The 17029-nt window shown below is 32.9% G+C and overlaps 1 protein-coding gene across 1 annotated transcript; it reads right to left on the reverse strand.

The window, feature by feature from the left end:
- Positions 1 to 17: 17 nt before the first annotated feature.
- LOC148613855 (P-selectin-like) lies at positions 18 to 16789 on the reverse strand. Its single transcript, XM_088586598.1, has 12 exons — positions 16744 to 16789; positions 16169 to 16393; positions 14328 to 14543; positions 12793 to 12978; positions 11734 to 11913; positions 9958 to 10137; positions 5012 to 5200; positions 4016 to 4195; positions 3684 to 3801; positions 2758 to 2861; positions 522 to 736; positions 18 to 47 (listed from the first exon to the last, which is right to left on the reverse strand). The coding sequence occupies exons 1-12, from the start codon at positions 16772 to 16774 to the stop codon at positions 18 to 20; spliced, it is 1854 nt and encodes a 617-aa protein (XP_088442724.1). The 5' UTR covers positions 16775 to 16789.
- Positions 16790 to 17029: the final 240 nt, after the last annotated feature.

The raw sequence follows: 17029 nt of genomic DNA on the forward strand, positions 1-17029 counted from the left end.
ATTCACAGGTCTCAATGCTACAGTTGTTTGATTCCAGTTTTAAATTTCTACAAGTCAAAAAAGAAAACAAAATTGATGATTTTGAGATTTCCCATTGTTGCATTATTACATGCAATAACTATAATAAACAAAATGAAATGTAAGGCATCGATCTAAAACTTTAAATATTAATTAATAGCACTACTAATCTAATAAACATACGTACTTTTCGGTACTTTTGGTATATCTCATTTTTACTGTCTTTACTTTAGTTAATTTAATCATTGTTTTTTTTCCTAAGAAATGACATTGGCAAATGATACTTTCCTATTATCAAATGTCATTCATATTACAATTGCCCCTTATCAAGTTTACGAATATGTTATATTGTCTTTTCGCCGAACCCTAATATCAAAAACATTGCTTGTAATTGGACTTTATTGTAAAATGATATGAAGATTTGGTCCAGTGCTTATGTATTTTGTTTTCGAAATATTTCAAGATGAATTCATTTCAGTTACAAAAATAAAAAAAATACAAACCAAAAACTCAGTTTCAAGTCTTCCTCCTTTTCCACGGCAGTTTTCAACATATGTATAGAAGTCTTTGATCGAGACAGCTGTTTTAGACATCTGTAGTCCTTCACTAAAATCATAATATGTGCCATCTTCTGGTTCGTTATTATATGTTTTATCTTTATTAGGATGATTAATTTCAACATGGCTGTAATGTTGTTTGTCCTCATCAAACACTATACCTGAAATTTCATCGGCGAAACTTAAAATTACACATATTTTTAAAGCTAAGGCTGAAAGATTGTTATTGTGAGAGTCTAAACATTTTCTGGAAAAAATCACAGTCATAAGATGTTAATACTACTAGTACGTTGGCCCCGTGCACCACCCCTCTTAACAACCCAATATAATTTGAGGTACTTTTATTCCCACCATTTACGAATGAATTTGTCGCAAAAAAAGAAGAAATTAAAGCACACAAAGTAAATTCATGCATTTTCGTAATGTTTTGCCACTTTTTATACCTCGTTGAAACAAAAATCTACTGTATACAAAACGATGTAAATTGAAATATATTGCCACCACCAGGTAGCCAAATATCTCAGCGTCATAATGGTAGCAAAAATGTGACACTGAGAATATTTGAGTAAAATACAAATTATGAACCCTTCCTCGACGTCATGACAAAAAACCCTCAAATTTGTATATTTTATTAAATTAGTTGGGATGGGGTGGGGGTGGTAGGGTTTGCACATAGGACCCTCAAAGGGTGGGGGTGGTAGGGTTTGCACATAGGACCCTCAAAGCCCAATGTGCTCCTGCTACCACACTCTCCAAAGAAGAGATTGTGGAAAACCATAAATCTGTGCTATCCTCTTTTGGTCTCTCTACCAAGGACGATGATTGTAATTTATCGTCTATGTACTGGATTCCTAAACTCCACAAAATCCATACAAACAATGTTTCATAGCTGGATCTGCAAAATGTACCACCAAACCTCTTTCACAACTTTTAACTTCTATACTCACAACTGTCAAAGAGGGTCTGCAGTCTTACCACAACACTTGTTACTCCCGTAGTGGTATTAATTCAATGTGGATCCTGAAAAATTCGAAAGATCGTTTAGAAACAATAAGTTCAAGACTATTATCTGAATAAAATAACATTAAAACCTATGATTTTTCAATTCTATTCCCCATACTCAGTTAAAATCCCGACTTAAAAACATTATACATCGTTGTTTTTTTCCAAAAAAGATGGTACACCTAGATACAAATATATAGTTCTTGGTAGAGATTCCTCATACTTTGTAAGAAATAATTCAAAATCATCTTCCAAATATACAGAGGAAGATGTTCACAAAATGCTGGAATTTTTAATCGACAACATATTTGTCCAGTGTGGTGGACGTGTTTTTTCAACAAACGATCGGCATTCCAATTGGAACAAATTGTGCTCCTTTACTTGCTGACCTATTTCTTTACTACAGACACTGTGAAGTCAGCCTTATATCTTGATCTACACTTAGAAATCGATGGTAAAGGAAAACTATTGACCAAACTTTACGACAAACGTGATGACTTTTCATTCAGAATTATCAACTTTCCTTTCATCTGTCGCAACATCCCTTCGGCTCCTGCGTATTGAGTGTTCATATCACAACTCATACGTTATGCCAGAGCTTGCCGAAACTATGCAGACTTTTTGTATCGCGCTAGAACTCTAACAAATAGGCTTCTGGAACAGGGTTATGTTGCTACAAGATTGAAGTCATCACTACAGAAGTTTTATGGTCGTCATCATGAAGTCGTGGATGGTTACGGTGTATCCATCTGCCCCATGAAAACTGATTTATTCAACGGGTCATAGTTTTCCTTTTCTCGTTTGTCTACCTCGGACTTGACTTTTTATGAGTAACTCGGCGGGTGTTTCTAGAAAAGCAGAGGACGCTTACCCTACAGGTGCACCTGGTCTATGCTCCCAGTTTTTAGTGGAGTCCGAGTTGCTCATTTACTTTTGTTACTTTGTATGTATGATTTTAGTTACTTTATGGTCTTTGTTGTGTATGTCTGTTTTCAATGTCTGGTCTTTGTCCCCGGATTACATTCTTTTGAATACCGCTGAAACCTTGGTTCCCTTGATTATATTTATTACGTTAATCCACATTTTATTTGATGGTACCTAAATTTAAGCCACAACGTGATTTTTGTACAGTATGATTGTTTTGAGTGCTACTTATCACTAATCAACCAAACTGTTTTACCTGTTTTTCTAATTTCTGAATAGATATTTGTCTCTTCTTTGCTTGCGGTTGGTGATTCATAGTTTACATTAACTGATGTGTCATCTTTGTTTGGCCTTTGCCTCCTATAACAAATATTAAATAAATAATGCAATAATAATATATGATGTGTATGCTATGCATATATTATTTTGTTTTGTAGAAACTGTTTTAGATGAAAAATTATTACCATTTACCATACAGCGGGTAATTTTCTCGGTGGTGCTAATTTAGGTGTGTTTAAGAGGTTTGTCTAAAAAGTATAAAATAAATTCTGCGAAATATTTACTCTGAGTTTATGTATTTCGAGCTTAGCATCCGCCAAAATTAGAAGTGCAAAAATATTTTAGTGGTTTAAATATACGGTTCTTTGATTTCATAGAACATCTGAACACTAATATTCTTCTTCGGTACTTTGACTCCTCTAGCGTAGTGATATCTCTTGTGTCAAAACATCCTTATTTGATACAGAAAAACAATTACCTTACAAGAGTAATCAAGGGAACCAAGGTTATAGCGGTAATCAAAGAATGTAATCCAGGGACAAAGACCAGACATGGAAAACAGACATACACAACAAAGAACATAAAGTGACTAAAATCATACATACAAAGTAACAAAAGTAAATGAGCAACTCGGACTCCACTAAAAACTAGGAGCATGGACCAGGTGCACCTGTAGGGTAAGCGTCCTCTGCTTTTCTAGAAACACCCATCGAGTTACAAGGAATATTATATATTTTTTTAAATGATATGATTTAACACTCGAGAAAAATAAGCTGAAAATCTAAGGAGAGCATTTCATGGCACTTCACATTAACAAACAATCAGTCCATCCTCAGCCCATAAAGGGACTTAAAGTTCGTAAGATCTTGACAATATCCTCGATCTATAAAATTAATCACATACCTTTTCACTAAGATGGCAATTAGCATTATCATGATAATGATGACGATTGTGGCAGACAATCCTCCACCAATAGCACCTCCGTTAATTTTCGAGTTTTGTCTCTCGTAAGAAGAGAAGTCTTTAAAATATTTACATATTTTTATAAATTTATTGCAAATGAAATATATTATTACATTAGTATTTAAGCTATAAAAAGTAACTTTTTTCTTAATATCATCTTAACACAAACATAAAGAAGCATATATAGCTCAATATAACTATACAGCCGAACAATCGACAGGGAGCCAAAAAATATTAAAGAAGATAGGACACGAATCGTTCTCTATACTGACCTATACAATATGGTAAAGGAATATCCCAATGCCCAGTGTCAAGACAACTTATATTTGATGCTTCATACGCTGTAAACCCTTCTTCACATTCTATAGATATTTGGTTTGGAAAACGATGACTTTTGTTGCTATTTGGCTTTAACCGATGTTCATCATTAGGTAGGGGATCGCAGATTATCCCTAAAAAACAATTTTGATTATTTTTTTATATTAAAGGGTGTCCTCTGCAATCTGGTGCCTTTTTGCTCTTCTCTTTTAAGATATTCTTACAAATAAAACACTACCACACAATAATGGTAAGGACATTAAATTACAATTGACAACTATGATTTGCATCCATCCTTGTAGTCATATGAAATTATAAATATTTGTTATATGAACATATTGTTCCCAAATAAAGGGACTTTTGAAATGAAGGTTCAAAGTTATACTCATTTTTATAGGCTTCTGGAACAGGGTTACGTTGCTACAAGATTGAAGTCATCACTACAGAAGTTTTATGGTCGTCATCATGAACTCGTGGGTCGTTATATTGTATCCATCAGCACCATTAAAACTGATTTATTCAACGGGTCATAGTTTTCCTTTCCTCGTTTGTCTACCTCGGACTTGACTTTTTATGGGCAGCTCAGCAGGTGTTTCTAGAAAAGGACGCTTACCCTACTGGTGCACCTGGTCCATGCTCCCAGTTTTTAGTGGAGTCCGAGTTGCTCATTTACTTTTGTTACTTCGTATGTATGATTTTAGTTACTTTATGGTCTTTGTTGTGTATGTCTGTTTTCCATGTCTGGTCTTTGTCCCTGGATTACATTCTTTTGATTACCATTATAACCTTGGTTCCCTTGATTACTCTTTCTAACGTCCCATAAAGGTCCTCTTCAGGATATTTCTGTAACAAGATTGCTGTTATGTTCAACATAGTCTCTGAAGCTTACATCCGATGACAGTAGGGGCAAGAGGATCCTTCTCTGTATTTTTTAACAGACATGAACGTACCTTGACAGAAGGGCTGCCTCGCATTCCAACGTCCAATTGTATTATTTCCATTCAAACTGCATTTAATAGATGAGTGACCAGATATATTGTATCCCTGATCACATTTGAAAGTCACCCTATCTAGGTAATAAAATGTTTTGTTTAAAAACTGTAAATGATCATACTTTCTCAATGACGGACAGGAAAGATCTACAAATAAAGAAAAAAATGTTACAGTAAAATTAATTAGGTACATGTTTCTACGACATTAGAGAACACTACTCCTATAGCGATTCGTGAATACAGTGTTCACCTTCGATAAAATGATATTACGTCACAAATTATCAACATTTTGGCTTAAATCGATGCTGATATTTCGCAGAATTTATTTTATACTTTTTAGACAACCCGCTTAAACACACATAAATTTGCCCCACCGAGAAAATTACCCGCTATATGGTAAATGAGGGTGAAGGAGGCAGCTAGGAAGATTTATATATATTTGTATATATAATTTTCCATACAACATCGATCATTGAATCCGTAAAAATCACGGAGGTTTAGCGTTGTATACTGTATTTGTTTTTGTTTTTTTTTAATATACCTTCTAGTAACTGGTGTATTACGTTATTAATGTTAGCAGTTTATGGTATAAGTTAGGCCAACGAATCTAAAATATATTTTGAACCTTTTTCCTCCAGCCATTGTAGGAAACACTTTGTTTTTTCTGTCAGTTCTTTTTCTTATTTTTTTAAATATCATCCACTTTGTAGGCAAGTAACATCAATTATACAGTAGTACTCGTTTATCTTGTAGTACTTGTTATCTATTTCAGAAAACTATTAAACTATGATATGAGTTTACAGTTGATATAACTGATTAAAAAACTTATCAAATTGATTTGGCATTGACCAGGTTAGTTGCCAGAAAAAAATAATAGGCCAAACCTCGACACTAAAGAAGAAGTTCAAAATTGATTTTATTTTTATATTTTATTTTCAGTTGTATTTAAGGCTAATGAGACTCTTTCTTGCTCCTTCTCCTTTGATTAAAACTATAAAAGGATGAGGGTAAATAAGGCTCAGCAGCACCTACTAGAAGAAATGAAATCATCCCCCTTTAAAATGCTTATCATTATCGCAAATATTTTATTAAAAATAATAAAACAAAAATTAAAATGTTTTATGTTTACGAAAAATTAATCATAAAAAAGATATCTATAATCCGTCTTTTTAGATATTATAATATTGTATGCGTTGAATAATGTATAAAACAATAACACCTTTGTTACATACACCATTGTTAACATTTGTTACACTAGTTATTAAGTACAGGTGAGAAATAAATATATGGTTTTGGCAAACTAACTGTAAATAGTTTTAATCTAAGAAAATAAGATTTTTTTATATTCTTATATCAAGATTTTTTTTATATTTAGGACCTAAGCTTCATGTTAACATTTTATGGTTCTTCCAGAATATAGTTATAAGAAGCGTCAATGTCAGAATGCCCAAATTCATTTCAACGGGTTTTTTCCTTACAGATCTTCACGACCAATTAATTCGTAATCATTCGCCGACATCTGTTAATATCTCGTTAACATTCGAAGACAATATCGATTCGTAAACAGGAGATTAGACGAGTCATATGTTTTTGGTTCGTAAAGGGCTTGCATACCACTTTTAACCATTTGTAATGCATCTTTAACCGATCACATGAAGTCGTAATTGTACGATTCGTTTAGGAATGATTTCAAGTAGGTTACGTTCGTTTATTCGATGAATTTGCCCAGGACAAAGCGGGTTTGGTTACCGTGTCATTGTGAGGAGGTAAAAAACTATTTGTTTCTCTCGTCAACTTGTCAAAACTTTCTTAAAGTTCAATTGAAGAATGCCGAGGCAGTATTGGCACCAATTTATTCGGGTAAATGCAACCCCATTAACAAAATCATTACCGTTAGTAAAACACTCCTATATTTCCCACTTATATTGGAACAAAATCTATTTATTAATTATCCGTAAATTCTCGTAGTATTTCTTATTGTGTTTGCAATGGCTATACATTCGTACATGTAAATTGGTCGTATTCACTCTTAAAAAATCGTGCAGGATTCGTTCATACTGTAGCAAGCATTAGAAAGAGTAATCAAGGGAATCAAGGTAATAGTGGTAATCAAAAGATAGTAACCCACGGGACAAATGCCAGACATGGAAAACAGACATCCACAACAAAGAACATAAAGTTACTAAAATCATACATACAAAACAACAAAAGCAAATGAGCAACTCGGACTCCACTAAAAACTGAGAGCATGGACTAGAAAGGAAAACTATGACCCGTTGAATAAATCAGTTTTCATGGTGCAGATGGATACACCGTAACCATCCACGACTTCATTATGACGACCATAAAACTTCTGTAGTAATGACTTCAATCTTGTAGAAACATAACCCTGTTCCAGAAGCCTATTTGTTAGAGTTCTAGTGCGATACAAAAAGTCCGCGTAGTTTCGGCAAGCTCTGGCATAACGTATGAGTTGTGATATGAACACTGCATACGCAGGTGCTGAAGGGATGTTGCCACAGACGAAAGGAAATTTGACAATACTGAATGAAAAGTCATCACGTTTGTCGTAAAGTTTGGTCTATAGTTTTCTTTTACCATCGAAGTGTATATCAAGACATAAGGCTGACTTCACAGGATCTGTAGTATCCTTTATCTCAAGTTATTTTGGGTAGATGCGATGTATCAAATCTCTGAATCTAGGATTGTTTAAAGATTATACGTCATCTATATAGGGCAAAATGAGATTAAAGGATCTAGGCAAACGATATTCTTTCTTTTGGATCAGATCAGCTATAAAGTCAGCCTCATAAGAGTGACGGAATAGGTCAGCAAGTAAAGGAGCACAATTTGTTCCCATTGGAATGCCGATCGTTTTTATATTTGGAAGATGATTTGGAATTATTTCTTACAACGTATGAGGAATCTCTACCAAGAACTATATATTTGTATCTAGGTGTACCATCTTGTTTGGAAAAAATAACGATTTTAACTGAATATGGGGAATAGAAGTATACAGTGTTGAAAAATCATAAGTTTTAATGCTATTACATTCAGATAATAGTCTTGAACTGAATGTCTCCAAAAGATCTTTCGAATTTTTCATGATCCACATTGAATTAATACCACTACAGGAGTAACAAGTGTTGTGGTACGACTACAGACCTTCTTTGACAGTTATGAGTATAGAAGTTAAAAGTTTTGAAAGAGGTTTAGTGGTACATTTTAGAAATCCAGCTATGAAACGTTGTTTGTATGGATTCTTGAGGTGTTTAGGAATCCCGTACATAGACGGTAAATCACAGTCATCGTATGGTTTTCCACAATCTCTTCTTTGGAGGGTGTGGTAGCAGTATAGGTCTTATCACAGCTATTATTTTCTACATCTACCTCTGATAATAAACATGGGATGTAAAACGTTTTGAAAACAAAAACAATGTTGTTTTGGGCTTTGTCTGCTGGTATAAAGGCTGGTATAAAGGCGTAAATCATATCAAAATAACTCGTATTTCTAGGCATTAAAATATTCGTGTTTTCATCGATGACCAGTGTAAATAAAAAAATATAAGTCGTTGGGTAGTCACGAATTGTCATGTAATTTTCCCTATGTAGAATGGCTGGTAGTTTGCATTTGAAACTTTTCTTCACGCTTCAACGGGTTTTTGTATAATATTTGCTTTCTATTCAATCACTTTGTTTCCCGTTCTGCCATCAAACCAGTCTAAGAATGATTTGTCAAAGATTATTGATATCGTTTAAACAAGACATATCTAAAATTCAGCAGTATTGACCTGATATCGACTACAGATTTGTACGAATATATACACATTTTGTGTACATATGTTCACATAACAGATGTTTTTACCCTCCAAATTAGTTAATTAAAACGTTTTGATTTTTAGGTATGGATTTGAAGCTGAACAAAAAATGTCGCACAAGCTGCAAATAAACATTATGATTAGTTTTTTATTAAAGGTAAATCAGTTTTGTGAAGTTTTCTGTCTAAATATCGCCATTGGTTAACATGCAGTATACTTTTTTTTATATATAAATATCTCCCAAATAAAAATGCTGCAAAATTGTGTTGTAGGCAATTATCAAATTTACCAAATTTCTATCATTTGTGGTCTGGATGTTCTCCGTAAAATTATATTCATGTTTTGCAATGATCTTTCAATGTTTAATTTTCCAATTTAATGATTGTTGGACAGTTATTGGTAATAATAACAAACACAAACTGAGCTCGACAAAAATACTTGTTTACCTGATATAGACAATGAATAAAAGTTTATATACATGTATTTGAATTTAAGAGATACATGTTCATAAAACGTATGCCTTTAAATTCCCGAATATGTTTATAAAGGTGTTCTGATTATTGAAGCTGCCAGAGCAATCAAGGGAACCAAGGTTATAGCGGTAATCAAAAGAATGTAATCCAGGGACAAAGACCAGACATGGAAAATAGACACACACAACGAAGAACATAAAGTAACCAAAACCATACATACAAAGCAACAAAAGTAAATGAGCAACTCGGACTCCACCAAAAACTGGGAGCATGGACCAGGTGCACCGGTAGGGTAAGCGTCCTCTGCTAATCTAGAAACACCCGCCGAGTTGCAAGTCTTGCAGACCTGAAAATGTTTGTTTATGCTACAAAATACACCATGATGATGTTTTATTTTCATATGAAACTATTCTTGTTGTTAAATTTGAATTTCAGCCTAGAAAAATGCAGTACATTTTTGTCTAGAATTTGTTAGTTCAATATTGTTTTGTTTTACATGAACCCTTTATTACGAATATCTAGATAAAAAGTTCGACTACGACAATGTATTTTAGTAGCTAATATCAAAGCTTTCAATTTAACTGACTTTTGTAACCTGCAATTTTCAACTTACGTGAACATATTGGATTAGTGTTTGACCATGTATCCCTTGCGGTACATCTTCTTGTTGTCGAAGTTCCCGTGTATCCAAGTTTACAACTCACAGTTACTTGGTTATTATAGATGTACTGATGGTATGGTGGCTGTACATTATAAACATTGTTATCTGATATCGGTGATGAACATGTTATTTCTGGAATGATATTATTGGTATTCAAATGATCGTGTTATTTTCAAGTTAAATGGATATTTGATCTCCATTCAAATAAACTAAATCGAAAAACAAGAAACGAACAAACCAAACAAAGCAAAAGCAGATATAGAAAAACAAACCCCCCCTCCAAAACAAAAACAAAAAACAAAAAAAAAAAACAACAACAACAAAATAAAAAGAAACACACAAAGAGAATATTTCATTTTAAATGATTTAATCAAAACTAGGCTAAAATTTTTAACATATATCGACTACAAATTTCTATGGTTTGATGGTTTTACATGATCGACTCTAAATATTTGATACCGGTGATTAACATGTTATTACTGGGATATATTCATATCATGTTAATTTTGTTTATTTTCCTATTGAAGGTTTATTGACCAACAGTAGGAGCAATACAAATAAATGAACAAGGACAACCTTACAATTAAAAAGACTAGACAAAATATATTGACCTGATATCGACTACAGATTTGTACGAATATATACACATTTTGTGTACATATGTTCACATAACAGATGTTTTTACCCTCCAAATTAGTTAATTAAAACGTTTTGATTTTTAGGTATGGATTTGAAGCTGAACAAAAAATGTCACACAAGCTGCAAATAAACATTATGATTAGTTTTTATTAAAGGTAAATCAGTTTTGTGAAGTTTTCTGTCTAAATATCGCCATTGGTTAAAATGCAGTATACTTTTTTATATATATATATAAATATCTCCCAAATAAAAATGCTGCAAAATTGTGTTGTAGGCAATTATCAAATTTACCAAATTTCTATCATTGGTGATCTGGATGTTCTCCGTAAAATTATATTCATGTTTTGCAATGATCTTTCAATGTTTAATTTTTCAATTTAATGATTGTTGGGCAGTTATTGGTAATAATAACAAACACCAACTGAGCTCGACAAAAATACTTGTTTACCTGATATCGACAATAAATAAAAAATTATATACATTTATTTGAATTTAAGAGATACATGTTCATAAAACGTATGCCTTTAAATTCCCGAATATGTTTATAAAGGTGTTCTGATTATTGAAGCTGCCAGAGCAATCAAGGGAACCAAGGTTATAGCGGTAATCAAAAGAATGTAATCCAGGGACAAAGACCAGACATGGAAAACAGACATACACAACGAAGAACATAAAGTAACCAAAACCATACATACAAAGCAACAAAAGTAAATGAGCAACTCGGACTCCACCAAAAACTGGGAGCATGGACCAGGTGCACCGGTAGGGTAAGCGTCCTCTGCTGATCTAGAAACACCCGCCGAGTTGCAAGTCTTGCAGACCAGAAAATGTTTGTTTATGCTACAAAACACACCATGATGATGTTTTATTTTCATATGAAACTATTCTTGTTGTTTAATTTGAATTTCAGCCTAGAAAAATGCGGTACATTTTTGTCTAGAATTTGTTAGTTCAATATTGTTTTGTTTCACATGAACCCTTTATTACAAAAATCCAGATAAAAAGTTCGACTACGACAATGTGTTTTAGTAGCCTAATATCAAAGCTTTCAATTTAACTGACTTTTGTAACCTGCAATTTTCAACTTACGTGAACATATTGGATTAGTGTTTGACCATGTATCCCTTGCGGTACATCTTCTTATTGTCGAACTTCCCGTGTATCCAAGTTTACAACTCACAGTTACTTGATTATCATAATTGTACTGATGGTATGGTGGCTGTACATTATATATATTGTTATCTGATATCGGTGATGAACATGTTATTTCTGGAATGATATTTCTTTATTGAAATGATCGTGTAATTTTCAAGTTAAATGGATATTTGACCTACATTCAAATAAACTAAATCGAAAAAAAAGCAAACAAACAAACAAAAGAAAAAAGACCAAGAAAATATATACATCTTTGGTCTCATTTTGAATGTTCATTTTTAATGTAGGTTTAGATACGTATGTTCTCCCCTTCCTGGTTTCCCTAACTTCAAAGTTATATTTAGATAGGTCATGCACAAGTCGCATGACCTATGCATGATGTCATGGAATTTTTTAGGCTGAGGCAGTTGGACCCCAAACAAATTTCAGTGACCCACTCCCATCCTCTACATCCCCTGGTTATGTGTTACTATATGCATGTATTGTTTGCTGGTTATCAGTATTTGATTTATGATATAAGCATGTTTACAATGGAGAAAATATTGGAATGTCATGTCACTTATTATGAGGCTAGTTGTTCATTATTTACGCATTTATATGCTTTCAGTGTTTTCAATTCCATTTTCTAGAATCATAATCCCCATATGAAAATTCATGCATTAGTGAGAGAAATTCTTCCATCATCTGGCAAATTCTCATTTTCCAATAATTAGCAGTGTATGCCCGACTAACAAGGAAAATGCCTTACACTGACCAGATAAAGTTTTCCCACGCGGTGCAGTACATCATGGTGAGGCTAGATGTGAAAATAGATTTATCGCTGTTAAGTTTTCAAATATCACCTTTGAAACATACATGTGACACCAATCTTATAAACGTTAGGGAACAGGAAGGCGGAGCTTATTTTGTGTATATTTTATGCACACAGTCGTATGATCCATGCTAAATACCCATTTCACCTAATTTCCTTATATTTTGAAGTTACAATCTTACGTGAGCATACTGGATTATTCTTGGACCATGAACCATTTGCCATGCATCGTATGGTAACTTGATTTCCTGTAAATCCACGTTGACAACCAACAATAACGTTGGCATTGACGCTGTATTGGACATTTTGTGGTTGTAAAATATACACAGTACTGTTTCGTATTGGTTTTGAACATTTTCTTCCTTTGGCTGAAATAAATTGTGGAAGTGTGAGAGAATAACTACTGAACACATTTTAACATTTTCAATTTTTGTTTGCTTTTCATAGCGTGCTTTACTAAGCAGTTAATATTATGAACTAAGAAATTGCTTGATTCGAGATCATTATATGTAATGAAATCTGCCTTTGTACAATATAAAAACGTACAACCTGTCTACATAACACTTCCATGACAGATAGCGTCTTCAAATATAAAACCGATATTAGCATGTCCAAAATACTTTCCTCGTATTTATAGGTTAATGCATTGTAAAGATTGAATATTTTGTCCAACATGAAACCATTTAAGGTTCAAAGTAGAAAACAGTGCAGAGAAGCTTTTTCAGTTGAATTTCTACTTTTAAGCTGACAGTTTTAAAAAGGCAAACAAAGACTATAAGACATTCATTGCATTTAATGAGTTGTTTTCTTATCATGAAAGAATATTCTACATCTTTTCTAACATTATGATGTCTCTCTAAATAGCATTCCTTTTCGTTGCATCATTTATTGATATTTCGACAACTAAATAGTAAATAAAACAAATGCAATTTACACTAAAATATGTACAAAACAGGGTTGATAAGTTGGTTTAAAAATCAATCGAACGCAATAGCGCTAAAACGGTCGTATCGTTTGTATGTATCGGTATAGCTTAGACATCACATGGATACTTTGCAACGTTTCTAACAAACAACAAAGCATGTACGATGGTGATGATATTTCTTTTTTTTTTATTGATTTTTATTCTTGAAGTATTCATATTATCATTAAAATATAAAATATTTCTTCATTAGTTTCAATCCATAATCTAGTTTAATTTATATTATATTAGTTGATTTAATTAAACATAGTATTTTGTGGTGAACCAGAACATTTCTTTTGAAAAATTAACGTTTTATATCAGAACTGTTTTTATCATATTTATAAAACAAATTGCGTCATCACAAATTTTAAATACTTAAAACACTGAAGATTCAATTATTGTTTTTACATGGTAGAATCTCTCGGTGATGGATTTAATTCATATTTTGATCATTTTAGTTTTGAGTACTAGTTGTATACAATTAATACTTGGTTTTTGATCTTCCTATGCACTGGAATGTGTATGATTGGTAGTTTTGTATTTTGTACTGAAATTTACATTTTTACAATATTTATTTCATTATTTTCTTTACCACATAAACATAGTTTAAAACCTGTTATTCAAAACAAATTTGTATAAACTGCAGATGAGGATGTATTATGTTGACAAAATATATATCATATGATTGCTACTTCGTCAATTAAGTTAAATGTTTAACAACAATAATATAAAATCAGTAATTTGAATACTTACAACACTGCATTATAGTACAATATTGCCAACGGGGGTTATCATCTATTGTGTAGCACCATGGGCGCGCTGAATTGTCAGGGTTTCTACAATAATTTTGGTCTAGTTCTTTAAAAAACTCATTGTCCTTCCAAAGTTTACACATTTTACCCCTTTCAGTTGTGCTAATGTTTCCACCGTAAGATGCACCTTTGTCTGCCTTATTTAAGCAATCAATACCTGAAAATGTAAAATATGTCGAATAGATTAAAACTGACATTTCAAAACAGATTTTGTAACAATATGAAGCGGCGATTTTTACCTCTAGGAACATTCCCAGATGATTGTTTGTTTTTCACATGTACAGGGGTTACGATTTAAGTTAGCAGCTGAGACAGACGACTTTGGACTGTTTAGCTCTAGTATTAACATTTACAAAAACATTAACACAACCGTTAAAAGAAAAGAAAACCGCATAAGGAAATATAAAGTACACACATATTCTGTGGTTTTCAAATTTGATTTTCTTGAGATATGATGGTAGATAGCTTTATGGACTATATAGTGATAGAACCTATCTTAAAAATTTAAAATATCTAAAATTTAAGGAATACAAAATACTGCATTTCCTGTGTTCGACGAAAAACCGAAAATAAAGTAAGGCAGCCAAGTAATGATATGTATGATGTCGTCCTTTCAAAATATTCAGATTTATACAAAAGAGTAAGCAAGGGAACCAAAGTTATAGCGGTAATCAAAAGAATGTAATCCAGGGACAAAGACCAGACATGATCTTACTTGGTGTTTCGAGAAAAGCAGAGGACGCTTACCCTATCGGTGCACATGGTCCATGCTGAAGAAATCAAAAGAATGCAATTCAGGGACAAAGACCAGACATGGAAAACAGACATATACAACAAAGAACATAAAGTAACAAAAATCATACATACAAAGTAACAAAAGCAAATGAGCAACTCGGACTCAACTAAAAACTGGGAGCATGGACCAGGTGCACCGGTAGGATAAGCGTCCTCTGCTTTTCTAGAAACACACGCTGAGTTGTTCATAATCTGTTATGTCCTGGGTAGACGAAAGAGGAAAGGAAACTAGGATACGTTGAACAAATTAGTTTTCATGGCGCAGATGGATACACCGTAGCGATCCACGAGGTCATGATGACGACCATAAAACTTTTGTAGTGATGACTTCCATCTTGTAGCAACATAACCCTGTTCCAGACGCCTATTTGTTAGAATTCTAGTGCGATACAAAAAGTCTGCGTAGTTTCGGCAAGCTCTGGCATAACGTATGAGTTGCGATATGAACATTCCATACGCAGGTGCTGAAGGAATGTTGCCAAAGATGAAAGGAAAGATGACAATTCTGAATGAAAAGTCATCACGTTTGCCGTAAAATTTGGTCAATACTTAGTGTCTGTAGTGTCCTTTATCTCAAGTTCTTTGGGGGTAGATGCGATGTATCAAATCCCCGGAACTAGGAATGTTTATCGATAATACGTCATCTATTTAGCTGAAACTGAGATTAAATGATCTAGCCAAACGATATTCATATTTTTGGAATCGTTTTGTTTAAGTTTGAGGAATCTCTATATCATCATTATATATAAAGTGTTAATAAGTGAATTATACCATATGAACCAGATACAACAAATCAAACAATATTCAGTACAGTATTTACGAGTACAGTTTTTCTGCCTTTTTTCATACTAAACTGTGTCATAACATAATTAATATACAGCTCTAAACGGAATTTATTATATAAATCAAACAAATTTATACATAACATAATCAACTCGTCCATAATCAGGTCAGTGCATTTGACTAAACTTTGTTAAATGTACTTACAGATCGGTATGTTACATTTTTCATACTGAAAGTTGGATCCAACATAGCACCATGGTTTTGAAATATAGAGCGGTAAAGGATTTCTGCAGTAAGAATGGTTTTGAGTGTAATGTGAGAACTTCGAACTGACATCGTTCCATTTTAGGCACGGTCTTCCTGATTCTGTGACGTTTTGCTGACCATTATAATTAGATCCGTTATTGTATGCGTAGTAGCAACCTAACCCTGAATAAATGAAAAGCAACTCAATTTATGCGATTTCTTCTAAATAAAAATCATGAAGAGTTTCTGATTGATCGACTATATAGGAACATTATGTATGAGAGTTGAAACACCTTTTGACCCGTTAATAAGTTATAAAGCTCACACGTTCCATTTCCTTGCTCCCTAAAAACTGTCCCTATTTGTAAAAATAATGATCACGAATTTTCGGAATTTTGTATTTTTACATTATGTTTAAATTGTTTTGTTATTTAAGTACCGACTTTAATCAAACATAATATCACGGCACTTGAACATATTAATCACATTAAAAACATTCAAAACACTTAATAGGTATTTGTAAAATTCGACACCTTTAGAAATAGAATGAACTTTCGCATCCATGTATGTCAATTAAATAATCGCATTCTAGGAATGTCGTTATGTTGATTCGGTAAACGACATTCAAATGTGATATCAAATCCAAATAAATTTAGCTTACTGTCTTATTTAGAATTAGTTACGTACTTTTTTTGTATATATATGTCCCGTGCGGTCTTGATAAAAAAAACAATATACAAGAGAATATAAGAAAGAGACTCATAGTTGATTCAACAATATTAGAACAAGGAAGTAGAAGCCACAAATATGTTTATCTCC

The sequence above is a fragment of the Perna viridis genome, chromosome 6, assembly GCF_037379345.1.
Source record: "Perna viridis isolate PV_CMFRI_1.1 ecotype Kerala chromosome 6, ASM3737934v1, whole genome shotgun sequence".
Taxonomy (NCBI): Eukaryota; Metazoa; Mollusca; class Bivalvia; order Mytilida; family Mytilidae; genus Perna; species Perna viridis.

What these genes read in the sequence shown, in the direction of transcription:
- LOC148613855 (XM_088586598.1), bottom strand. Translation starts at nt 16,774, where the DNA reads ATGGATGCGAAAGTTCATTCTATTTCTAAAG. An exon ending in TCCTTTACCATATTGTATAG is followed by an intron (nt 3,802 to 4,015) that starts GTCAGTATAGAG and finishes AATATTTTAAAG; the next exon opens with ACTTCTCTTCTTACGAGAGA. An exon ending in GACTTGAAACTGAGTTTTTG is followed by an intron (nt 48 to 521) that starts GTTTGTATTTTT and finishes TTTGACTTGTAG; the next exon opens with AAATTTAAAACTGGAATCAA.